The 27,211-nt window shown below is 38.8% G+C and overlaps 1 protein-coding gene across 4 annotated transcripts in view; it reads left to right on the forward strand.

The window, feature by feature from the left end:
- The window catches only part of LOC144492207 (TBC1 domain family member 14-like), an 82,659-nt gene extending 57,990 nt beyond the window's left edge, over positions 1 to 24,669 (forward strand). For all 4 annotated transcript variants that reach the window (XM_078210219.1, XM_078210220.1, XM_078210221.1 and 1 more), the window contains 10 exons: positions 2,748 to 2,830; positions 3,657 to 3,774; positions 4,873 to 4,979; positions 9,330 to 9,410; positions 10,334 to 10,428; positions 12,421 to 12,492; positions 14,999 to 15,127; positions 16,946 to 17,055; positions 18,774 to 19,032; positions 20,267 to 24,669. In XM_078210219.1, coding sequence (XP_078066345.1) covers positions 2,748 to 2,830; positions 3,657 to 3,774; positions 4,873 to 4,979; positions 9,330 to 9,410; positions 10,334 to 10,428; positions 12,421 to 12,492; positions 14,999 to 15,127; positions 16,946 to 17,055; positions 18,774 to 19,032; positions 20,267 to 20,332 — 1,120 coding nt within the window. In that variant the 3' untranslated portion in view covers positions 20,333 to 24,669. The remainder of the gene's footprint in view (positions 1 to 2,747; positions 2,831 to 3,656; positions 3,775 to 4,872; positions 4,980 to 9,329; positions 9,411 to 10,333; positions 10,429 to 12,420; positions 12,493 to 14,998; positions 15,128 to 16,945; positions 17,056 to 18,773; positions 19,033 to 20,266) is intronic.
- The last annotated feature ends 2,542 nt before the right edge of the window (positions 24,670 to 27,211 follow it).

Raw genomic sequence — 27,211 nt, forward strand, 5'->3', positions numbered from 1 at the left:
TTTATCCATTATACTATAGAGAATATTGAAGACAGATAAATGCAAAACTTGTGGCAAAGCTCTAATCCTAATTTACTATATTGTACATATTGATTATTGAAAATGAGTTGATAGATCCACTTTGCATAAACCAAATGACTATAATAACCCAAAGCTTTTTTAAATTTTAATTACCCAGTGTGTGGGCAATTAGCCAGGGGTGCACAAAAATAGGTGATGGCTATGATGCCCCCAATGATTAAATTATCTGAATGCATTCGTCATCTGACCTAAGAGATGACATAAGCAATCTGTTTGAGACAGACCAGCTTCTTATGAAGCTACCACAGGAGGTGCCATCTGTCACAGTGGTGAAGAGAAATGCATCTAAAAACCACAGCAAGCCAATGCTATGTTGTGTTATTCTAAACAGATCAGTGAGTAAATCATTACTCAGTGTGGTAGCACAATGGAATTTCACTGCCTGGCGTGTGCAAAGTTAGCTAACCTTTGGTGGCTCATTGCTGATGTGGAGATGCCGGTGTTGGACTGGGGTAAACACAGTAAGAAGTCTCTCAACACCAGGTTAAAGTCCAACAGGTTTATTTGGTAGCAAAACCCACTAGCTTTCGGAGCGCTGCCTCTTCGTCAGATGAGTGGGAGTTCTGTTCACAAATAGGGCATATAAAGACACTAACTCAATTTACAAAATACCGATTGGAATGCGAGTCTTTACAGGTAATCAAGTCTTAAAGGTACAGACAATGTGAGTGGAGAGAGCGTTAAGCACAGGTTAAAGAGATGTGTATTGTCTCCAGACAGGACAGTTAGTGAGATTTTGCAAGCCCAGGCAAGTCATGGGGGTTACAGATAGTGTGACATGAACCCAAGATCCCAGTTGAGTCCGTCCTCATGTGTGCGGAACTTGGCTATCAGTCTCTGCTCAGCGACTCTGTGCTGTTGTGTCTCGTGAAGGCCGCCTTGGAGAACACTTACCTGAAGATCAGAGGGCGAATGCCCGTGACCGCTGAAGTGTTCCCCAACAGGAAGAGAACCCTCTTGCCTGGTGATTGTCGAGCGGTGTTCATTCATCTGTTGTCGTAGCGTCTACATGGTCTCCCCGATGTACCATGCCTCGGGATATCCTTTCCTGCATATCAGGTAGACAACGTTGGCCGAGTTGCAAGAGTATGTACCGTGTACCTGGTGGATGGTGTTCTCACATGAGATGATGGTTGAAATTGCGGTTGAGCTTGGCTGTGATGCCCCTAATAGTCAAATAGCTTGCTGATGCATTTTGCTTGTGCTCACATGTAAAAGATACCATGTTGTGGTACTAGTGGTGCTTCTCTCTATGGCAACATGCCCCAGTGAGTGATGTCTTTGGGGAGTTAGCAGGTAGGAAGCTAAAGGTAAACAATGTGATAATGTAACTTTTAAATCATTAATTTCTTGCATTCAGCTTTATTAGGACAAGGTTAACACTTGTGGGAACTCTTTGTGTTGAGTCAGAATTGTTTTGAATCATTTGAATAGGAAGTTATTGAATGTTCTCCGATGCTATGGAAAGTATTTGCAACACAAATGTTTAGAACTGAGAAACATTTACTACCTGCTTCTCTCTGAATTCCGTCACCAAAAGAAGTACTTAGCTTAAATTAAGGCTCAGGATTCTTAGATTATTTCTATAATTGTTAAATTATGCAGAACTATGGGATAATAATCTAAAAAATTACTCGTGCAGAATCAAATTTTGAAGGGTGAGATGAAAATGACTGACAGTATGACATTTGAATGATGGCTTGCAGACTCTACTGCAATCTTATGACTGGAAGGGCTTCAGCCTAATTGTACAATGGCTTCAGTTTCAATTTAGGAAGGGTGTGGCAGTTTTAGTCGGTGGGAAAATGCGACATATTGAAAATAAACATATTGGAGATCCTTTGGGGGCATGTGGAATAGGTGGGTTGAAGCCCCTTTCCAAAAATTGAGCAGATCAACTAGGTTGATCCTTCAACCTATTGCTAGGGGAGTGATTTTCAATGAGATATTGAAATGCAGCCCCATTCACCACCTTGTGTGGATTTTAAAAATCCCATGACACGACTTGAAGAGCAGCGAACTTGTTATGCTATCTTGCGCGACAAACACTAACCATCAAATTGGTTATTATCTTATGGTCGTTCAAGAACTTTGTGAACAACCTGCTCCTGCATTATAGTGCTTTTCAGAAGCATGTCACTGATTGTCAAGTATTTTGGAACATTCCAGGAAGATATAATGGGCTGTTCCAATCTTTATTTGCTACTTTGTTTGAGTAGAGTAGTGAAGGGAAGGGTTGTGAGTGAGAACAATGAGGAGATAATGAGCATTTCGGTTTCTTCCTCTCTTGGTTCCTTCATCTGTATTATGGCCACATCTTTTGCTTCATATGTTTCATTAGCTAATTGTAGCACACTCTTGCATTTGTGTCAAGTTATTGCATTTCTTCAGCGAAAAGTACAAAATTCAGTCTAGGCTGTTTTATTTTATCTCTCAGTTACATTTGATTCACCATTGCATATTTGTTATGTTTAAGGTTAATATAGGAATGTCAGTTTTAAAAAAAACATTCAAATGCATGTCAGTTGTTGAAATCGTTGCACCTTTACTGGAGATTATATATCTTGGACCCAAAATGGTTCATTGTGTGTCTTTTCTATTTTGAACTGTTTAACAATAGTTGGCAAGCTAACAAACACTTGGTAACTACTCTTGTTTCTCCTTAGGAATCTCCCTGCAAAGCCTGCGGAAGAGGCTCAGAAACACAGACAGCAGTACGAGGAGATGGTGGCTCAAGTGAAAAAACGAGGTTAAAAGCTAGTTTTCATAGAATCTACAGTGCAGAGGGAGACCACCCAGCCCATCGAGCCTGCATCGACAAGAATTCCACCCAGGTCCCATCCCCGTAACCCCACATATCCACCCTCCCTGTCCCCCTGACACTAAGGGACAATTTACCATGGCCAATCATTAACGGAGGAGCAGACTCAATGGGCCGAATGGCCTAATTCTGCGCCTATGTTTTATGGTCTTATAGTTAATCAACCTAACCTAAATATCTTTTCTCCATTTAATGTATTAGTATATTTTAGTGGCAGTTTTCAGGGAGCTATCTTTATGCTAAGGTTAATGGCTAGGTGATGTGAAGCAGCATTCTTAGTTACTTTAGGTTTCTTTTCAAAATTGTTTTTTTTAAACCCCACCCCTCCTGCTCCTGCATTTCAACAGCAAGCTTAACCTGAGCTGCCTGGTGGGAATTGCTGGGATTGAATCCACTTTATACCTGCTTCATTGTACTTTCCAATGACCACTGGGCAGTAAAATCCAGTGGGAACAGAATGGGCATCCAGTCTGATCGCATCAATTTTCAGCCAGGCAGGTTCGGTTAATGTCAGTCCTCAGATCTTTGCGTGTTCATTTTCTTTAGTTAAAGATGTATTCATAGTTGGCAATATTTGTGAATGAAAAATAGATGGAGGTTTTGGACATCTCGGTAGACCATCTTATTAGTGTGTTCAGATAGTATCTTTGTTGAATTTGAGTATTTATAGAATGTCACTTTTCTTAAGGTGTTTGTACAGAAAATTGTCTTAAAGTTTCATAAGTTTATATTAAGCTTTTGTTGTTTCACATAGAGCAAAAAGATGCTCAGAGGCGAAGGAAACTGCTGGAAGACAGATGTAAACTGGAAGAAACAATTGGTAATGCTGTGGTTACCTGGAACAATGAAATCCTACCTAATTGGGAGGCTATGTGAGTGAAGAATGAAGAAAATATTTTTAATGTTGCAATACTAAGTTGACTTGTGTGAATACTCACTAGTTTCTAAGCACTGTTGTGTGGACTAATGTAATACATACTGGACATAGAATTTTCTTCGAAGTATTGATTGCCTTTCAATTATAATGACAGGAGGGTATTAAAATGTTGAAATTTCTCCCAACCATAGAGCACACTTAAACCTATCAGTTACTTTCCCTGGTGGCTTAATTGTCATTTCAGCTGTATGTGAATCCTATTCATTTTTCCTGAATTTTTTTCACTCTTTTGCCAAAGGGCTGATCTGCTGCCAAAGTAGAGTTTCACTGCCGTGCTTTCTCATTTCGTAAGTGTGAGCCTTCAAAATGAGCAGCGTTTGACTATATTGGCAAGAGGGAGGGTGTCAAAGTGAGCCACATGTTACTACAGCCAAAGGGACACAGAATGCACTTTCCAGAAAGGACTGATGAAAGAAATTCAGTATTCCAATGATTTTTCCCTGTTCTGCCATAATAAGGTCCGAAGCAATTTGTTTTGTTCCTTCAATTTGTTGTGGAGCCATTTGGAAAAGGGGAAATTGTGGAAGACTTGTCACCATAAGAGACTATCCTTTGAGTTTCAACCTGCAAATGTAAATCTTCCTCTCGCCCGACCCTTTATTTCTTCCCCCTAATTTGGTTTGGAGCTATTTTATCTTTGTGTAGCTGTCTCTTTGCCTTTGCTATTATTTGGTCTCAATGATGCCTCATCTGGCCAAAGAGCTGAGAATGCAGACCAGAAGGAACAATCATGCAAAGTGCAAATTTCAAGAAAAGAGCAGCCTTGCAGGACATTTCCTTGAATGGAATAGCTTGCCTCTTGCTGTTGAAATTCTATCAGAGAATGTTTGCCACAGGTAATCTGAACATGGGTAACACTGGCATTTTCCTTTGGCTAAGTGACATTGATTTGGATTTATTTAAAATTTAATTTTATCCTCGAGAACATTTGAAAAACATTATTGATATTGTATCTTGTATGTATATTTATAGTTGCATAGAATTATTACCCATAGTTGAAATAGTTTTCTTTTTAATTAAAAAAACCCTGAAGGTGTCATTCTCGTAAAGTTCGCGATCTCTGGTGGCAAGGTATTCCTCCAAGCGTTAGAGGAAAGGTGTGGAGCTTGGCAATAGGCAATGACTTAAATATTACTCATGGTGAGTGTTAAACAGCTACCTAGCTGTAAATGTATTGATAAATTTTAAAATACACCTGCACTGTTTTCTAGAGAAATACGTTAGAGAGTCTCTCAGCTTTGATTTCAAGGAAACCAGAAATTTTTGTTTTGCTATGATTTATTATAGCTGATGGGAGAACAAGTTTAGAGAGAAGTACTAGGATGCTGGATGGGGTGAGGAATGAAATGATGTATCTGATCAGTTATTCAAATTGTAGTTGAATCTAAGAGATTTGCAGTCATTTTTTGTATCTTTATACCTTTCCTATATTCACAAGTTCAATAACAATCCTTTTTCCTGTCTTTACGGGTATGCCTTCCATCATTCTGTTGCTTATCTGTCTGGATCACTGAATTACATTTCTGTCTCCTGGCTTGGGTTTGAAGTTAAAGATCTGCTATTGAGAAACAGTGCAACTATGGAGCAGAATAAAACCATAAAAGGCATATACAGTGCAGCTTACCAGCTATGAGTTAGGTCTGATTATTTTACCATAGTGATATAATGTTTATTCTATTCTCATCCTACTAATGGTAGTATGTTTCTCACTCTTCCCTGCCCTGTTTCAAATTTTCTGTTTTCAGGCGAATGCACTGGTTTCTCCGAATACAAAAACAGAGAAAATTTACAGTGTATGAGGCAGCCTGTGCTGTTTTAAAAAGGCCTATCTCTCTCCTAATCCCACTCTCCAACTCTTGATCTTGTAGGCATATAGGTTATGGAACTTGAAATACATACTCATCTATTTTTTAAAAATATGATACCTTTGCCATCCTTTCAAATTGTGAATTCCATACCTTGACCACTCACTGAGTAAAACAATTTCTCCTCCACTCTCCTGTAATTCCTTTGCCAAGTCCATGATCCCTAGCTATTGACTCCCTCTACTAATGGAGATCCTTCCTATTCACTCTATCGAGGCCCTGAATTTTATACAGGTCAATTAAATCTCCCTTCAATCTCATCTGTTCCAAAGAAAACAGTCTCGGTCCATACAATCTTTTCTCAAAGTTAAAATTCTCCATTCAACATTCTCTCAAATTTCCTCTGTAACCCCTCTAATGTGATTGCACCCTTTCTGCAGTGTGGTGACCAGGACCTCAGACGGTATTTCAACTGTGGCATAGGTAGTGTTTTATGCAGTTCTAGTATAACTTCCCTGCTATTAAATTCTGTGTCTCAGCTCGTAAAGGAAATTATACCATTTGCCACCTTGTAACTACCTTTTTACCTGTCCTTTGCCTTCAGGGATATGTGGACATTCACTTTAACTTCCCACTCTTCCATTATCCTTCAGTATTCTACCATTTATTGTGTATTCCTTTGCCTCATTTGTTGTCATGTGGGACCTTGCCAAAACCTTGCTAAAATTCATGTACACTGCCTCAAATGTACTAGCACCAACCTTCCTTGTTACTTCCTCAAATAATTCAATCAAGTTAATCAGACATGGCCTTCCCTGAACATGCTGACTGCGCTTGACTAATGCATTCCTTTAAAAAGAAATTATTACTGTCCCTCAGAATTTTTCCCATTAATTTGCCCACCACAGAGGTTGGGCTGTTTGCTTTGTAATTACTCATGTTATCCCTTTCTTCCTTTTTAAACCATGACACAATGTTAGCAGTTCTCCAGCACTACACCTGCAACTAGAGAAATTTGGGCAATGGTGGTCTTAGGTTCCGCTATTTTCTCCCTTGCTTCTTTTAGCAACCTTGAGATATATTTCATTCAGGCTAGGCAATTTATCTACTTTCAAAGATATTAAACCCCTTAATATTTCCCCTCTCTATGTTTATCCTATCCAATATTTCACACCCCTTAACTACAATGCCTGCATCATACCCCACTTTTGGGAATACAGATACAAAGTATCCTTTAAGAACCATGCCCACATCTTCACAGGTTCCCTTCTTGATCCTTAATAGGCCTCACTCCGCTAATATTCCTTTGTTCTTTTTATTTTTGGTTTGCCTTGATTTTACTTGTCGACATTTGTTCATGGCCTTTCTTTGCTTTGATGTGGAGATGCCGGCGTTGGACTGGGGTAAACACAATAAGAAGTCTAACAACACCAGGTTAAAGTCCAACAGGGTTATTTGGTAGCAAAAGCCACTAGCTTTTGGAACAGGCTGTTCCTTCGTCAGGTGGGTGGGAGTTCTGATCACAAACAAGGCACAAAGACACAAACTCAATTTACATGAATAATGATTGGAATGTGAGTCTTTACAGCTAATCAAGTCTTAAAGGTACAGACAGTGTGAGTGGAGGGAACATTAAGCACAGGTTAAAGAGGTGTGTATTGTCTCCAGACAGGACAGCTAATGAGATTTTGCACATCCAGGCAAGTTGTGGGGGTTACAGATAGTGTGACATGAACCCAATATCCCGGTTGAGGCTGTCCTCATGTGTGCAGAACCTGGCTATCAGTCTCTGCTCAGCGACTCTGCGCTGTCGTGTGTCGTGAAGGCCGCCTCTGATCTCCAGGTAAGCGTTCTCCAAGGTGGCCTTCACGACACACGACAGCGCAGAGTCGCTGAGCAGAGACTGATAGCCAGGTTCTGCACACATGAGGACAGCCTCAACCGGGATATTGGGTTCATGTCACACTATCTGTAACCCCCACAACTTGCCTGGATGTGCAAAATCTCATGAGCTGTCCTGTCTGGAGACAATACACATCTCTTTAACCTGTGCTTAATGCTCCCTCCACACACATTGTCTGTACCTTTAAGACTTGATTAGCTGTAAAGACTCACATTCCAATCATTACTCACGTAAATTGAGTTTGTGTCTTTGTGCCCTGTTTGTGATCAGAACTCCCACCCATCTGACGAAGGAACAGCCTGTTCCGAAAGCGAGTGGCTTTTGCTACCAAATAAACCTGTTGGACTTTAACCTGGTGTTGTTAGACTTCTTACTTTCTTTGCTTTCCCAGTTACCCTTTTAGCTTTCCTCCTGTGCTTTCTATACTGCAGGCTTTCTGCAGTATTAAACTTGAGGTACCTGGCAAGCTTTTTTATCTGCCTTATCCTATCCCATGTATTCTTTGACATCTAAGGGACCCAAGATTTGTGAGTCCTATCCTTCTTTTGTTACCAATCCTCTATCTCCTCATTGAATGCCTCGCATGGTGACACCTAGCCTCCAAGTAGCCATTTCCAGTGCACTTTTGCCAAATCATATATCTACTTAATAAAATGGAGCCTTCCTCAATTTAAAACTTTTTTTTGTCCTTCTCTGTAACTACCCCAAATCTAACTGATCACTACCACCAAAATACTGACCCACAGCCTAGTTTCATTTACTATAACTAAGCCCAGAACTACTGCTTCTCTTTGAGCCAGAGCTTCCTACCTATTGACTACAAACAAGTTCTCCTGAGCTTAGCACTCTCTACTCCACTAAGACTGTGAAATGTGAAACACTGGGGCGGCATGGTGGCACAGTGGTTAGCACTGCTGCCTCACAGTGCCAGGGACCTGGGTTCAATTCCCGGCTTGGGTCACTGTCTGTGGAGTTTGCATGTTCTCCCCTGTCTGCGTGGGTTTTCTCCGGGTTCTCCCACAGTCTGAAAGACGTGCTGGTTAGGTGCATTGACCCGAGCAGGTGCCGGAATGTGGTGACTAGGGAAATTTCACAGTAACTTCATTGCCGTGTTAATGTAAGCCTTACTTGTGACTAAATAAACTTTAACTTTTCATTATTCAAGCCACAGTGTCAATCTAGTTTGCAAGCAGGAATCTGGATTTATGTTGCTTAGATTGGAATTATGTAATATCTTTGTGATAATGAAAAGCATTGACGTGAGTTTGACATACACAAGCGCAATACTGGCAGAAGTTGGAAATATGAAATAGAGACAGAAAAGGCTAGAAATGCTCAGAGTCAGGCACATTTGGGGAAAGAAAAACATTTAACGTTCCAGGTGTGTCCCAAATGTTGCATGACAGACATGGATTTGACATTTTCTTTTTTGGGTAATTGTGTACATCCTGCACAGTCTGGACCAGTTTCCCCACTTCCAAAACTTTGAGTATTTGCAACACAAGTAAATGCTGTTTCTCCTATTCGTTGCAAGTCATCCTTTGTGGCAGCAAACTTCTCTGTGGTTATGCAGCAGCTAAATGAGATCAGTTTGATTCTGAAGCACATTGTGATGAATTTTCTTTCTTTGCCCTGTTTCTGAAATTGACATGCTGTTTTCATCTAATATGATATAAAACTGCTTCACTTTTTAAAAAGTTTTTAATTGGAATTGAATTTATTTTCATGTTTGAATTTCTTCAGAAATTACGAATTCACTTTTCAAATAATTCTGTCTTTCAGAACTGTATGACATTTGCTTAACTCGGGCAAAAGATAAATGTAGATCTCTCAGCACAGCACACTCCGATGTCGACAGTGAAGGTACTTGTTTCGAGTGCTTAATGGTGCCCCTGGAGGGGTTTGAACCGCAGTAGCATGTTCATTTTACATTTGTTATTGTCACAAGTATTGCATTTCTGCAAGCAGTTAACATTGACATCTATTAAACATCCGCCATTCAGTGTCAATATTAATGAGGAAGGGTCAACTCTTTGGCTTGTTTGGAGGTCTTATAATGGGTGAGGGGGTGGAGGAGAGCATGACGTGAAAGAGGGAGTGAAATTGATTTAAATGATTAGTTAGACTATCAGCAGCAGACTGCGATGTTCAGCCAGCGCTTGATAATGCATCTGAAGCTCAATCTTTACTTGCAGTCAGTTATATATTTTATATTGAGGTTCTTTTTGTACAGTTTCTCACCATGCAACATAATTTTAATATGGGAATGGGATAGTCAAAATTATTAACTGATCTCCCATGCCCAACTTCATGTCTGATTCCATCTAGCAACCTGCATAACGACAATTGTAACTCGTCCACTAGTGGGGGTGGCCTGAGACTGAATTTATGGCCTGCTGGTTTGATTGGATTTGATCTCCAGTCACTTTAATTGCTGGATAGTATTTTAAATCTGACCTTATCTTCAATCTCTACTGGAGATGCATCTCTTCAATTCCTTAATGGCCAACAAAAATAAATCAAATTGTTTTTTGCAAAATTGGAATGTTCCTTTTTTCCCTAATAGGGATATCTAGTAGAAATTATACTTTGACACTCTTTTTAAAAAATATAATCAACTATTATATGAACAGTGAATGAATTGTCAAAAAGTAAGTCCTTTCTGGTATCTCAATGCTTAAATACTTGATTGCTCGTTGAAGGTTCTAGTTTTTGCAGCATCACAAACTAAGCTATCAAGCAGTGTGTTATGTGGCAGAGAATAATGATGTGTTGCTACTTTCCAGACCTAGGATTATCTGTAGCAGACAGGGAAGCCAGTCTGGAACTCATAAAGTTGGACATTTCCCGTACCTTTCCTAACCTTTGTATATTTCAACAGGTAAGCGTTTTCAATCTTTTGATAAGTGGAACTGGGGTGTATTTTGTACACAAATAACTAGAAGTCTAGTGGAAAGAATGCACACACACACCTGTATGTGAATAGAAAAATAATGCGAGTCCACATAGTAGATTGGTTGTGGAAGTATCTGTACTGAATCATTACAGGTCCAAACAACTGTCCAATTATAAAATATACTGAACTTGTCAGCTTTTAACTTATTGAACATTTAATGATGAGAACATGTCTCAATCTCTTAGCCTCCTTCCACTTGGACTATAGAGTCTGTATAAGAATATCCCCAATTTTCAATCAACATTTATCGTTTCGTATAATGAAAGCCAGTTTTCTATCATCATGAAACTGTATAAAATGTATAAACTTAAAATGTAGGCAGTTATTGTTATTCAGCTACAATAGAAATATATTTGATCTTCCAGATAGGCTTTACAATTCCATTGTAGTAATCTGAGAAGTTCTAACAATTGCAGCACCATTGTCAGGTTCTTTGCCAGATCATTGAACACTGATTGCCATCTATTAGATCCTTGTGGGGGAATTGTAAACCAAAGTGACCAAATTTACTAAATGATTCCCAAAAAAGAAATTACTGACAAGATTGTCATTTTTGCAACATAAATTAACAGGCAAACCTTCAAATAAAAAGGTATATTTCACTTAAAATAGTCAAAACAAAGAAAATACACACCCAACCACAAACATTCCACTTCAGCATTAATGTAGCTACATGGCTCCACAACAAGATTTTTTTTTATTTGTGCAGAGTAGGTCAGATATCCTTTCTGACAACAGTTTTTACCCCTCAGTTTCATGGTTACGATTATCATCTGCAAGGCACACTTCTCTTTCCCTTGGGTCATGACAGTCCTGATGGTGTAGCTTTTCAGAATTCCTTTTCAATCGACCAACCAATAACACCCACTTCACAGTCTGGCCACTACTGGGAGAACACTCAGCTCTTTAATGTCTGAGGTATTCGTTCAGCTTTCCTGGTTTTACACCTTTGTGCCATTTTTACAGAACTCCAAGAGCTCCTTTCTCCCTTTTCGTTAGAAAAACGGGACTTTTTCCTGAGAGTGATTTGCTGCTATTCACAAGAATTTGGTGTGTTAGTCTTTCTGGGTCTTTCTGCTTTTCCTTTTTGTGCACATTTGGGTCTTCATCCTCCAGCTCTTCTGCTTGTAGCTTTCCTTTATGTCTGGCGACAGGACAGCTGTACCTTAACTTCCTGTTGGTACTGTTTCCAGGTCAAGGGTAACCAGGTTACATGGACCAGTATTTATTGCCCAAGAACATTACAGTTGCTCTCTTTGTATCATAGAACTCCAGCATTATAGAATCACTACAGTGCAAGAGGAGACCATTCAGCCCATCGAGTCTGCACCGACTCACTGAAAGAAAATCTTCCCCGGGCCCACACCCCCGCCCTATCCCCACAACCTCGTGCATTTACCATGGTGAATGCACCTAACCATCTTTGGACACTAAGGGGCCAGTTCACCTAACCTGCACATCTTTTTTACTGTGGATGGAAGCTGGAGCATCCGGAGGAAATGCACGCAGACACACGGAGAACATGCAAACATCCACACAGTCACCCGAGGCCAGAATCCAACCTGGGTCCCTGGCGCCATGAGTCAGCAGTGTTAGCCACTGTGCCACCGTGCCGCAAACTCATAAAAGTCTTTTTCGAACATTCTTAAAAGCAATTACAGATTCCACAGACATTTTAACAGAATTACAAACATTCTTTACTAACAGGTTAAAGGCCATAACACATCATTGATATAAGAATGGCTTCCAAATACATTGTGTAGTATTGTGCTGTTTTTAAGCATTTCTAAAATGACGTACTTAAGAAACTTCATGAGTTAATTTCAAATTAGTCCTCTTACAACAGCCTTAAGTTAGAATTGTCTTGAAATAGCTCTTTTGTTCCATTGAAATAAAACTGTCTACTTATTTTTACAGGGAGGTCCTTATTATGATGTACTGCACAGCATTCTAGGTGCATACACCTGCTACAGACCTGATGTAGGATATGTAAGTTTATTGTACATTTGCCATACTTTCAGCTCTCGACTGCTCTCTCCTCCTTTCAGACTTTCCTTAAAAACTGCTTTTTTGACCAAGATTTTTGGTCACTGATCCTGAATATTTCCTTCTGTGACTTGGTGCCAAATTTTGTTTGCCAACATTCCTATAAAATGCTTTAGGATATTTATGCTAACAGAAAATTCACAAGGCTTATTGACAAGACAAAGAATTGATTACTATTTTAGGTGCAGCTCTTTCGTTTGTACTGATGAAAGGCGCAGATGAGAATTCTTATCCTTTCTCCTTTACAAATGCTGCAGTAATGCGCCTTTTTCTTCTGTCCCAAATTGGTGACATAATTTGTGGTGACTATGATTTTTATGTTGGTGTTACTTCAGAAACATCTATATGAATATGAAGGATTAAAGCGAGTCATTTCACTTGCCTTAACCAATGGGTCAGTGATATGCTGATGTGCACCAAATCTTGGACCTTTGCTTTTCATCCGTGCGTTTAGATGAGTGACGCATGCATCACAACCTGCCACTGCTTTGTTGACACTCCACACTATGCATCCAGGGAATTGGAGTGTCCATTTCATGTATGTGGCTCCACCTCATCGGCTAAACACTTGGCTGTGTGATTTTGAGTCAACTCATTACGGTCAAACTAAGTAGGGTAATTTCATTGCTGTGCATCATCGCATGGATCATAATGTTAGTTCCAGCTTGCTGGTCTGTTGTACTCCAGTATTAGCTACTTGGGTGGTTGCACCAAAGATTAAATTGTGGGTTCATAAGTATAATATAGCTGCTCTATAATAGAGTCTTTGTGTTGCTTCTGCTGTAAGTTTCAGCATAAACATCAAAGTGTAACAAGGACTTTAGGCATAATTTTCTGTTGCCATGGGTGGAACAGAAGCTTCCTCAATATTGTGCTGTATGATTTGCCTTTGGACTATGTTAACACTGAGCTGCAAGGTACCGGTAAAAGATCTGCACCTGGAGAGTGACATCAGAAATTGTTCTGTACAGGAGGCATTAAGGTGTTCAGCCAAAGTTAGTTGTGTGCAAGGGTGGTGGAGGGGGGGGGGGGGGGGGGGGGGGGGGGGGTAGGCGGTGGTGTGAGGCGGGCGGTGGTTTAAGGTGCAACTAGTAACTTAATGTTTATTTGAGAAAAGCATGCAATTTATTTTGGGAGGTGAAGATGAAGTATTCGGGTACAACTTGAGTGTGTGGTAAATACTTTAAGGTATGTCAATTAGGTCTGAAACAAATTACTGTATTTTGATTCGGTGTAAACTTTGCTTTGGTGTAAAACTACAATTTCCTTAGTGCTCATGTTAAGTAGCAATATACAATGTGTGTATAATTGGTATAGATGGTCATGTGTTTCCTTCAATCATTAAATTATACAGGCAACATCCAGTGGTGTCGTGGAAAATTTTGAGGTGCGGGAGCTTTAAGAAAATGTGTTGGCCATATCATTTCTAAATCTCTTATTATACTGTTTTCCTACGTATTAATCATTTGAGTTCCCATAAATCAATAAACTTTTTTAATTGAAAAATATTGGTACCAGTAGGAATTTTATTTAGAATTGTGTGGAATTTTAAGTAATTAGTCTTGAGCATAGCTAGAATTTCATTATGCAACATTTTAAAGATTGAGTTATTCAAAATTGTTAGGCTTTCAGATAATTTCAGTTTTCAATTACCACAAATTGGACTAGGCCTACTTATATTACAATAGCCAAAGCCTAGGCTAGCTATGGGTTAAAGCCAATAAAATGACTAGAAAAGTAAGATGCATCACTGAATAATAAATGCAGGGTAGCTGTACTGAGTTTCCACCCATGGCACCATTTCTGATTCTGCTTGGAGCAGAGGGTTCAGTGTCAATGTACTCGACTGGGAGACATTCGTGAATATGCCTTCTGGCTTCTTCTGCCTCATTGGCATTGGGTATATGTTTGACTTTTATTTTGTTGCTCGAGTACGTCTATCAATCTGTCTCACATCTTAATATTGTTTGTGGGCATTTTCTCTGCTGGATTCACTCTGCCATCCTTGTCATCACTGTTTCATCATTTACATTTCATGACCCAAAAATTGCCTCGGTCCATTGGCTGAATTAGTGACATTACGTTGGGCTTGGAAAATTTTGAAAGTGTCCTGTTTCCTGTGGGCAGTTGTTAGCAATTCTGACTGAGGCCTTTCTCCCTTCAGGTTGGCAGTGAGTACTAGTGGGCTGGTGGATTTTAGGCTATTTTATTCTATAAGCTGTCAACCTGTCAGTTTGAGACTTAGACATCGGGGTTCATCTTTAATGTTACTGGGATAAATTAAAGACAATAATACAATCTTAAGATTTTGATACTAATATTTGAACTGTTTTCTCTTGGTCTGTGATCGATCTTTTGATTTAGTTAAAATCTTGTAATTTGTTTCTGGATAAAAGTTATTCGCTCAACTAAATTACATATGTTCACTTTGAACGTTCTCTCCCAATAGGTGCAGGGAATGTCATTCATTGCTGCTGTGTTAATTCTGAACCTGGATACTGCAGATGCCTTCATTGCCTTTGCTAACTTATTGAACAAGCCATGTCAAATGGCATTTTTTCGTGTGGACCATGGCCTTGTGAGTATTTTGATGCTTTATCCTGTCATTATGAAAGTTCTTTGGTTAACACCAGCTGTCTGAGGAAAGCTGAAAAGCTTATATAATTTTTAAATTGTGCAGAATGGCAGAACAACATAAGTAAAATACTACAAAGAGGGGTGATCATCGCCATTTTCTTGAGCAATTAGAGATGGTCAACAATGTTGGCTATGACAGCAATGCACGCATCCCATGAAATAATTTGGAGAAAGAGAGAGTTTTTCTCATTCTCAGCTAGAATTCTTTTAAGGGTGGAAAGTTAGAGGAAAGGATAAAACTAGTTACAGAACAAATGAAGATTTTGTCTGCAATGCAGGGACTGTATTAATGAACAGAAGTCATGCATATGAGATGCTTTCAGTTGCTTTCTTTTACAATTTGTAATATTGCTTTGTATATAGTGGATAAACTAACTGACTGTATTTAAATTTTCAGTATTAAGGTTTAATATAGAAATGGTGATTTTGTATGCAGACACTTTAATATCTTTTTAAAAAAATACTGAATGGCTTGGTTTTAAAAGTTGCTAACACCGTCGGGTATTAAAACATAACAGGTTGTTTACAGCACAACCAAGTCTCTGTTTAATGTACTGAATTGCAGCATTAAGATCTTGCTCTGAGTCCCCAATTGAGATCGCCAGTAGGTTTATGCAGCTCTGCAGCCAATCTCCAAAAGGTGCTAAAAAAAATAGTCCTGGTTTCTTGTGCATTGGAAGGGGTAGAGGTGTGGGGGAATCAGAAGGATAGAGAATATCTCCCTCTACACAACTACTTCTGGTTTCAACCGGGATGTGCAACCAAATCTAGCATAGAGTTCCAACCCGTTACTAGCAGTATCCAAGATCAGCTAATTTAGCATATTTTATAGATTGGACCAGTGATCTTCTACTGTGCAAAGTTCTTCTATTCACAGGGTAAATTCATTAACATGAGGATGATTGTAACAATTGCCTTTAAATTAAAAATATGCATGTAGTTATGCATTTTTCATGAAAAATGTAGTAGAATTTTGATTTATAAAGTTCAGCCTGATATAAATTATAAATCTTCATTTATTCTATAAACAAAAATGCCTTGCCTGTTTGAGTTTACATAATGTAGTCACCACAATTTAAAAGATCCATGTTTGAATTGGACAGCTACTTTTATTTGCCAAAAATCAATGACCTTTATCAATTTACATTAAAGTCCATCGCAAAGTTGCTGCTAACAGCATGTATAGCTACGCTTGCTCACTAATTCGCACCTCGCGGGGAGAGGAGAAGATAGGGTGAAAGGGTTACTTTAATCTGGTGGATACAAAGGTTGGCCTAAATATATGTTAAAGAACTTGATTTGTCAAGCTAAAAAAAAAGCACAGACATGGATGGAACTGTTGAACTGAAGGCCTAGATAAATATTTATAGATGAAAGCAGATTGTATTCAGAAAACCTAAATTCATTGAATGCAAACAATAACTTTTATCAAAAATATTAAAGGGTACAAGGTCTACAATTTTTCTTACACTGGCAATTACATGCGGCAGACAATTCATGTTCATACCAATATGCCTGTTTTCAGATGTATAGTGGTGTTGCATGAAGAATGTTATTGCAAATTACACTTTAAAAGGCTTAAAGGCTATTGGGGCAACTCTCAACGACTACTTGATGGTGATCTGAAATTGATTTCAAATCTTGGTGGGCTGTGTTTTTACTGGTTATTGTTTATTCTGATTAATAAGACTATTCTTTAGTTTTTTTTGTTATAACAATAGTTTGCACACTTTCTTTCCCCCCGCCCCTCCCCATCTAGATGTTGAAATATTTTGCAGCCTTTGAGGTATTCTTTGAGGAAAACCTACCACGGTTATTTGCACATTTCAAGAGAAACAACCTTACCCCAGATATTTATTTAATTGACTGGTAAGCAGCGCTCTCATAACTTTCTGAAGCTTTTAATGCTATATTAGTGCAAGTTTCTGTTGGTGTCTCTTCTGGTCTCAGCTGTAGTTGAGCACAGGCAGAATGGGTGTTAACGAAGTTTAATCTATTTTTAGATGTACTCTTTCATTTTCTGAGTTTTCTTTTAAATAAACAGGTCCTTGAAATGTTGAGTGATTCCTGGAACTAAAGCATTCATTAGTCCAATTCTCATACACGCACGGTGCCAAAAAGCTTTTGGTTTTTATGTAGTTTACAAAAGGTTAATCTTAGGGACTGTTATCGTTAACATGCTGTTTGGAAGGTGAGGAATAATTGAACTCCTTCCCATGGTGGTGTATTCCCGCATTGTGATTGGAGAAGCTCCCTTTTCTTAAGCCAAAAAGGGGTGATTTGAAATTAATTTATTTAAATGAATGGGTCTTCTAATTCATTATTTAGCACACTTGGAATTATTTTTTGGCCGTGGGTTGGGAATGCTTGGTAAAGGCACCAACCAGCCTTGCAGGACATTGTACACAGAGAGTGAAGTGTAATCTTTTGGTGAAGGGGTATTAGAGAATGGTGGTGGTTAATTAGGCTACCACATACAGATATAATTGAGTTCCCTTTTTAAATTTATTCATTCTGTCTTTATCTTTAGATCGAACTAAATTCTCATGTCCCTCCACCACCCCCACCAACACTATTCATGCTTTTCACATTAAGGTGCCTATATAAGGCCATAAAAGTTAAATGCCAAGGTTAAGTTTCAAACAGTTCAATAAATGGTTACCCTGCACTTAATTCAAAAGGTTGTGTTGATTTCACCAAAGGTCAGTTTCAATGAGCTGTTTAGTGATGAGATTCTAATAATTGCTAAGCACAATTTCCTATTTTTTTTAAGTAAAATTCTGGGTACTTTCCTTATTGCTTTCACCATCCACCATGTACAACAGGCGTATCATATTACTACCAATGCACGAGTTGTAAATGATGGAGGGTGTTTACGTTCGTTATACTATAATTATAGTGGCACTGCAGCACCTCCACTGATGGGAGGATGTAATTACAGTATGACAAATATTCAACAGGTCATTTCTATTATTAGCATGGCCATGGACAGTTATTGTGGAAAAGGTTAGGTAATGCATAAGATGTAACATTTTTAGCATGTTCCTATTGTTTCATAACTTTTATGCATTTGTGCGGTTATTGAACATTTACAATAGGATTACTTTTATTGTAGCAATGGTTTATAAAAAATGTAGGGAGTGAAAGAATTGACTGGGACAAATACCTGCCTTTTCTTGCTTGAGCCCTGATGATCTGAAGGGCACATGTTCATATTTCAGTTTTTTTTAATTATATTTTTTTAGAAATAATCATATTTCTATAAATTGTACAAATGGCTCCACTGGACATTTAAAAGGTTGAATTCTACAATGTTTGTGTAAGGTGTAGGATTAAGGATTCCTTCAAGCATTAAATCAGCATTTGTATTCACAAGACATATTTTTCCAAACTGGCATGAATTTGGTCATTTGGAAATTGGAAAGCCCCATCTTGATTGATTTAAGCAGCACATTTTCATTGGCAGAACAACTTTCTAAAAAGCTTGGTGCCAGATGTCTACTGTTCTTTAGTCATTTTTGAAATGAATGTTTGCTACAAGTAAATGATTATTTAAGGCATAATGATTTTGTTTTAATTCCCTTCAGGATCTTTACTCTGTACAGTAAATCTTTTCCTCTGGACCTTGCATGTCGTGTCTGGGATGTATTCTGCCGTGATGGAGAGGAATTTCTCTTCAGAACTGCTCTGGGGCTCTTAAAGCTATATGAGGATATTTTGACCCAATTGGATTTTATCCACATGGCACAGTTCCTGACCAAACTCCCTGAAGATATGTCATCTGAGGATCTCTTTGGGGCCATTGCAACCATTCAGTTACAGAGCAGAAATAAAAAGTGGTCTCAGGTAAGAGAGAAGTAAAGCTCTTATTACCGTAAGAGGCAAAAGCATTGCAACTTATTGATGCCAAACCATTTTTTTCTTCTATTGAACTATTGCAAAAATAGGAACTCCTTTTCATCAGAATATATGACATTTGGGATAAATGGGCTGAATTTTACCCCAGGCTTCAGGACCCCAATATTTAGCTGAAATATAGGCACCTAGCCTGTACTTGCCAGTTGTGGGATTGGCTCAGCAATTTTACCGCTGGTGTCCTCCTATGGCCATTTATGAGCCCCATGTCCTTTTAAGGGCAGCAGTGGACTACTAATGCTGCCAACACAGTTAGAGGACCAACAACTCCGAAGCCTCAGCAGTGCCACAGGGGGAGGTCTGTGCTGCTGATGCAGATCGGAGATGTTGGGCTATCTGAAAATGGATGCACCTTTGTTGGAGGCAAGTACAAATTTAAATTCAAGATGGCCGGGGGGACAGCCCTACAGATCGTAGGGCAGACACTTCTGGGGAGAATGGTTGGGACCCCCACATTGTCATTCCTGCCCAAGGTTGTCTCTATGGGTCATGGAGCCCCAGGCTCTCATGGCCTCCTGGACTAGTACCTTGTCCTTTCTCTAGTGAACCTCATGCAACCCTTCACCACTCCCACTATTTATTTTCATGCCCTCTTGAGGTAACTAGTTATGTGACACTGCTCCCTACACATTTCAAGTTAAGACTGTCCCAATAGTACGGCTGGTACCAGTACCACATAAATTGAAATCCATTTCTCCCACGCCAATCTTTGAACCATGCATTCAAGACTCTGATCTTATTTCATTCTCTGCCAAATTGCTCGTGGCTCAGTCAGTGATCCAGAAATGATTATTTTTGTGGTTCTGCTTTTTAATTTAGCTTCTCGGTACTCCTAGTCCTCTACAAAACCTCTTTCTTGGCCCTATCTATGTCGCTGGTACTCGCATGTATCACAACAACTGGATCCTTCCCTCCAAGTCCCAAGATTGTCTCCAGCCTGAAGGAGATATCCTTAAAGTCTGGCAGCAGGCATGCAACACGGCCTGTGGCAAATAGGTGCTTTCGCTGCCACCGGTTACAGAGAACAGTATGTACTTTCCCTGCACCACAGTGTTGGGTCAGTTTACTATCTCTGATGTAACCCTATTTATCAAAACATCACTCCGATAGAGAATCTGAAATTCTGCTGTGGTTTTTATGAGTCATAATTTTTTTTCACTTTCAGGTATTGTCAGCACTGCAGAAAGATACAAGAGAGGCGGACAAAGGGAGCCCAGCTATGAAACGATGACCTGCATATTTGAACGTTTGAAGTCAGATTGCAGCACATTATGGCCACCATTTCCAAAAATGCAAATCAGACTTTGTAAATTGCAACGATGGAGTTTTTACTGTGATTTACAACAATCCTCGAGTTATCTAATAGACTGGAATTAGCCTTAAAAGAATATATTTTGCATAATTGAAATCATGGATGCAGCCTTAAGAATCTTGAACAGTCTCATCTCCTGTCTCTCGCATGATGTTAGTTTAGTTGAACAATTTTAAACCTCATATAGTGGAAGCAGAAGTATTTGCTTCTGTTGTTTTTGGCCAACTTTACATGAAGCATTTTAAGCGGGTGGCACGTAATATACAGCCAGCAAGGTCACAAATTTGATCAACGTGTGATTTGTAAAGCGCGCACATCCACTCTCAAAGAGCATGGAATGGGTTCATAAATTTGACAGCTTAGTTTTCCTTTCAGCTCAGCTGCCCTCCTTTCATGTCAGGAGATTTAGGGTAAACCGATAAATCGATATTTCCAACCATTTTATATCTTTTCATAGCTGGAAGCATCTAACTTCAGCTCAGTTTCAAAGAAATTTTGTACTCCTTCCCCCCCGCCCTTCCCTGTTTATAGCGGGGTTTTTTAATGGATAACTGTGCATTTTAATAATTTGATCTGCATCCAATCTCACCTCTTTGAAGGAGAAGACACAACGGTGGCTGCATCCATCCACCCACCCATCATGAACTGTTTCAAACCACACCACTGAATCTTTCCATAAGCTTTACATTCTGCTGCTTGTGCAAACAATTCCAGGTAGTGAATAATGTCCAAATATATGATTTTTCAGTAGCAAAGCGAGTGTTTCTCTTAGCAGACCCCATACCCCAGAATGCAGTTTCTACATCAGCACTGTTGTTATAAAACTTTCATATTTCGATTGTGGCCCGTGCTACAGTCAATCTATCCATTGCAAGAAGAAAAGTTAGCATCACCTTAGCCAAGAGTTTGTTATCTTTGCAGTAAAGTAAGGAGCCATTGGTATGGAGGGGCAGACGACAGTGCTCCATGGTAGTGCCCTCAAATGTATGTGTGGTGGGTTACTCGTCAGTCTCCAACTCAGGGTAGTTCAAACAATTAATAATTGACCTGAGGTTTACAAGGAAAGTTAATAAGCAGATTTTTTAATTTAAATACTTGCTCGAACTGTTAGAGATGATTTCACTTGTATTAGCTGAGCTTTACTGGCAGTTTCACAACATCCTTTTTGCATTGACATACTGAAAATATCAATATGGCACAAGACATGTCCGTTTTGGAGTTCTGGTTACTATCATAAATCATTCACTCGGCTCAATGGCTCAGTTAGTAAAGACATTGTCTAACCCCATAATGACCAGTAGTCCCTGGGTCAGATTATTCGACTGTACTTATTTAGCAGCTAAAGAGAATTTTAAAAATTCCAGCCAGAATTCCAGCTCCTGATTGCTACAAATGATCTCTATTGGCAAGTCCACATATGTGAACATCAGGTTAGAAAATGATTTTTCTCATCCGTAAGGCAGCACAGTATCAGTGACGCTATGATGCCATATTAGTTCACACCTTAAAGGAACTAAAGCCTTTCAGAAAAGACTGGCAGTTTGGAGTTCTGGGCACATTAGCCACCCAATTAATGATAGAACTGCTGAGTTAAATTATTACTTTGTAATTGAAATGATCCATTCAAAAGATATTTTAATCTAAAGTAATACAGACCATGGTTGAATGTATTTTTACAATTGTATGCACATTAATATTTCTGATCTTTTCTCACCACTTGATATGATTTTTCTTTGTTCTTCTGAAGATCACTCGTATGGGTAGACTTGCATTGTAGCATATCCAAGTGGCCGCAGTTCATTTTGAGTCTAAACTGTAGTTGTAAGCTTTTCTAACAAAGAGGCATAACTGATGTTCAGTGCTGCCCATCTTTGCATCCAGCAAGCATGTTCCAACAGGAGTCATTCAATACTGAGTATGAGTACTGGCCACTTTTCTTCTTCCTCAACCATTGACAAATAATTTCTGAATCTAACTGAAAACATCAGCCATTTGGATGCAGAGATCAGCTGACTTGCACAAACCAGTGCAACTGTAAAGGCTGTTTAGCATAAACACTAAGGTACCTCTAAGATTATTTTGACCTGCTAAAAAAAATCTCGCTCAGTTCTGAATTGAATCCTAATTCTGTTAAATTCTGCTGTTTGGTATTGGAATATGTTAAGACTGATACATTTTGGGACGAGTTACTGAATTAGTGCTAATGTGCAATATGTTCATCAGGGCAGTCGGCTACATCCTGAGGAGCTTGCGCCGAAAGTTTAAACTGGCAGTATTTGCATTGCTGGATTTTGTGTTCCATGATGTCGAGTTAACATGTTCACAGGGATTAAGGGATCAACTTCTGCTAACATGCTTCGAAAATATTGCAAATATCCCAATTAATCTCAAACACTGCTCATTTTTCACCTTTGGCAATGCTTTATGATCAACATACAATCAAAGGGTATGTGTTTAAATTTGCCATCCTATCATTTGCACCTTTGAAGACATGAGAACTCCAGGTTTGTGAACAAAAAGATGTGATGGCCTGTGAGTCTGTCAATTTGGTTTTTGTACTTGTGACTTGAAATTTTAAATTTCCTTTTGAGGAAAATTGATGATCCCACCATCAACTGTATTGTAAGCTATTTCATACTGGTTTGATCATTATGCAAACTCCTCAGTGAATTCATGCATGGTAGGACTTTAATCAGCAAACACTCAGCCGTACAGGATCATCCCAAGGGAGGTACGCACAGAACTGTTGGTATATTTGGAAACCTTGCTTGTAACCAAATGCAACAAGAGATTCTCTATTTTCCAGGTTTAAAATTTAAATGAAATGAAAAAAAAAAGCATGTAACATTACACAGTTCAGGAATTTGTTTTATTTTGGGTAGTATGTATAATTAACAGTTCAGATTATTTATCTGGATTATGCAAAGTTTTGTCATGAAGAGGTACAGTACAGAGATACAGGACCACTATCCTGTGGAGGAAATAAAGTGAGTTATAAATAAACTAAGCTTCTCCTTTTCCACTGACTGCTGTAGGAGATGTGAATAGTTGAATATTGAAGGCCTGTTAGCAGAGAGTGACTTATTTGCACTTGTGTATTACAATACCTTATAAATGTCTGTATAACTAGTACTTGTGAAGCTACTTTTTTTTCCCAGTTGTTTGTGTGCAGTACTTTTACCATTTAGTGCTTTGTATAGATGTGTCATCACACCAAATGAAGATTTATTGTGGTAGCGTGAAGAGTTAAATGCTGCAATAATTAAATATTTGCACAGTTTCTTTTGAGAGAATTTATCATGAAATATCCCTCATCTGGGGTGTGGTTGAGAACTTTTGTCTTTAATTTAATTAGATTTGAGGTACTTTGTGACAAAACAATGCAATTGCGATGTGTATATAAGTCTCAATCAAATTAGATTATTTCAAGTTGTACATATGGAAATGTTTAAAGACTATGTTTATATCTATTTTGGAGGACCATGCACAGTACCCTTTCATTTTAACCGCAATGTGATTTATTTCCTACTTTTGTTTTTGAGACTGGAAACACTCCTTTTTTCTGGATTTTGCAAAGTTTCTGCTGTTTTGGCACTGGAAGTGACTTTAACACATTTTAAACATGCTTCATTAATTGTACAATCATTGGAATGTAATTGCCACAGTTTCAACATTATGAATCAACATTATGAACCAACATTTTAAAAAGCACGCCTGTAGTTTTAATAATGGTACATACTCTATTAATCCTTGCAGTATGTTTGGCTGTAAATGCTTTAAGTTGAGCAGACTGGGAAGTGTTGATTCAGCCGATCGTGAAAGAAACTATACCAAGTTACAAAATCTTAAGATTTTCCTTCAAATGTAAATAAGATGTTTTCCTAAAAGAAATAACTGAATAAAGACAGACTGATAGTGAAATGTTTGGCCTTTGTAAGTTTTTAATAGGATCCTGCAGCTCCACAGCCATCACCCCTGTTTCACGAAGACTAAATTCAGGGGCTGTTCTGGAAATCAATTTAAACCAAAACAGTTCATTGAGGCACTTAAAAATGTTGTCAATACAGTAGATCAATCCAGAGCATAACTTTAAAAAAAAATGGATCAGAAGTTGTGGTAGTGGCTTCAGGGAGATTTTAGCAACTTGGATTTCCGAGCACCAGCACCTGTGAGATACATACACAACGTTTCTTTTCAAACTTGCGATAAATCTTGAACTTAAATTGAATTTTTTTGTAACATTGCTTCAACATTTTTTTGTTTAAAATATATTGCTGTACAAAAATACACAAACTTCTTGCTTAAATTTTGAATGTAAAAATCTGATGCTTGACGCCTATTAAATGCCTATCCAGTGGTGATAAGCTTGCTAGTTATACTGTATATTGGCATTCCGTGTCCTTTGTTTGATATTAAACATGTAGAGCAGCCAAGTAGAGGTCAGTCTCTGCCTGCCAACTCGTCTTTTCTGTCTCCCTGCAATACATAACAATCGGTGTAGATTATTATTTCTAGTGATATTTCATTCCCTTTTGAGCGTTGCATACATTTTAGTTTTTAATAAAACCATAACACATTCTAAGAACTGGGACAGTTGAAAAAAAGACTTGTGCAATGACTCTTAACTCCCCTTGCTAGGTTTTGTGCTAATTGTATGCTCATGAGTCGGTCACCAGATTACGCTAACAATGTAACTGCAATAGCTTCTGATGCACTCAATCTAGTGCTCTGCTGCTTAAATGAATATCAGATTACCAAATAACTTTAAAAATCCAACTTTACACCATGGAGTCTCACACCACAGGTCCAAGCTGTGTAAGAATCTGACAGCACGCGGAACCAGGTTGACACCTGACTCTCCAGTTTTGCTATCACTTTCATGTCAAGATGCAGATTAAATAATTTAGTACCAGTGACCCCTTGACTTTCTGCAACATTTCAAGTCTTTTTGAACCAGAAATTTACACAGCTATCCAATTTGTAAGGTATTTAATGACTAGATGTCAAATATATTTTAAATGCCAGGATGTCTTACATTGTAGTTTTTTATTTGTAATCATTCATTATTACTGAACTACCAAATTCCATAAAATGTTATCCATCAATTGCACTATGTTGTGCTTATCAGTTTTCAGAACACTTTTGTGAGGTGATTGTCATGGCCCATTACCTCTGACTGGCCTCAGACTCCAGGAGAGGCACAACAGTAGCATGTTGGGTCCTGTGCAGCTTTGAAAACTTATGACTCATTCATTGTAACCACAATCTGGGCGGTATGGTAGTACAGTGGTTAGCACTGCTGCCTCACAGCACCAGAGACCCAGGTTCAATTCCAGCCTCGGGTCACTGTGTGGAGTTTGCACATTCTCCCCTTGTCTGCATGGGTTTCCTCCGGTGCTCCGGTTTCCTCCCACAGTCCAAAGATGTGTGGGTTAGGTTAGAGTCATAGAGGTTTACAGCATGGAAACAGGCCCTTCGGCCCAACTTGTCCATGCTGCCCTTATTTTTTTTTTTGAAACCTCTAAGCTAATCCCAATTGCCCACATTTGGCCCATATCCCTTTATACCCATTGTACCCATGTAACTATCTAAATGCTTTTTAAAAGATAAAATTGTACCTGCCTCTACTGCTACCTCTGCCAGCTTGTTCCAGACACTCACCACCCTCTGTGTGAAAGAATTGCCCCTCTGGCCACTTTTGTATCTCTCCCCTCTCACCTTAAACCTATGCCCTCTAGTTTTAGACTTCCCTACCTTTGGGAAAAAATATTGACACTCTAAAATTGTCTATGCCCCTCATTAATTTTAGACCTCTATAAGGTCCCCTAAACCTCCTACGCTCCAGAGAAAATAGTCCCAGTCTATTCAGCCTCTCATAACTCAATCCATCAAGTCCTGGTAGCATCCTAGGTTGATTGGCTATGCTAAATTGACTGTAGTGTCGGGGTTTAGCAGGGTAAATATGAGATGTTACGGGAATAGCGTTTGGGTGGGATTGTGTTCGGTGCAGACTCGATGGGCCGAATGGCCTCCTTCTGTACTATAGAAATTCTATGATGAGTGACTTCCATTGCATCAGTCTTGATATAGGTAAATAATCCTTTTCTTGCCAGACCAAATAACCCACCACTCTTTCCATTAGTAATTTTCAATAGTTTGAGAGCAAACTGCACTTAGGATTGTCTGAAATTTATTCTGTGAATGAGTAGTTTCTCTGCCAGTATAAGTACTGCTGCATGTGGTTCCAAGATGTTGATATTGATGCAGCTAGAAGGTAGTCTACCATGCTAGCTCCTTCAGCCTTGCCATCATGGCTGCAGTGAGCACCTATTTCCCAGAGTCATCATTGACAACACAAGGTACGTGATAATGAATGTCAAATCTGGCGTAATGATCCGGTAGCTGGTAATTGCCATGCCAACCAAATCCCAAGAAGAAACTTTAGCAAGATTATCACAACTTTTTGCATTTTGACCACCAGAAGATATCTGTACTGAAGCCGGAAGCCCCAAATTCCAGCAACACTTCTGGAGATGTTAAATATTAAAATATTTATAAAGGAAAACTTACACAAGATTACATTTACACAGATAAAATTAATCTTACAGAACTTTACCCCAAAAGAATTTCCTCCTTGGTTAGACTTGCAAATAAACATTGCTCTAGGCAACAATCCCTTATGTTTAACTTTAAAAATTGCAATCATATTCCGACAAGGTGAATCTCCTGTGGCTGTAGAGAAGGCATGTTATAAGGCTTCTCACTCCCACTCTCCTGTGGCAATTCAAGAAATTTTAA

This window comes from Mustelus asterias, chromosome 1, assembly GCF_964213995.1.
Source record: "Mustelus asterias chromosome 1, sMusAst1.hap1.1, whole genome shotgun sequence".
NCBI classification, from domain to species: domain Eukaryota; kingdom Metazoa; phylum Chordata; class Chondrichthyes; order Carcharhiniformes; family Triakidae; genus Mustelus; species Mustelus asterias.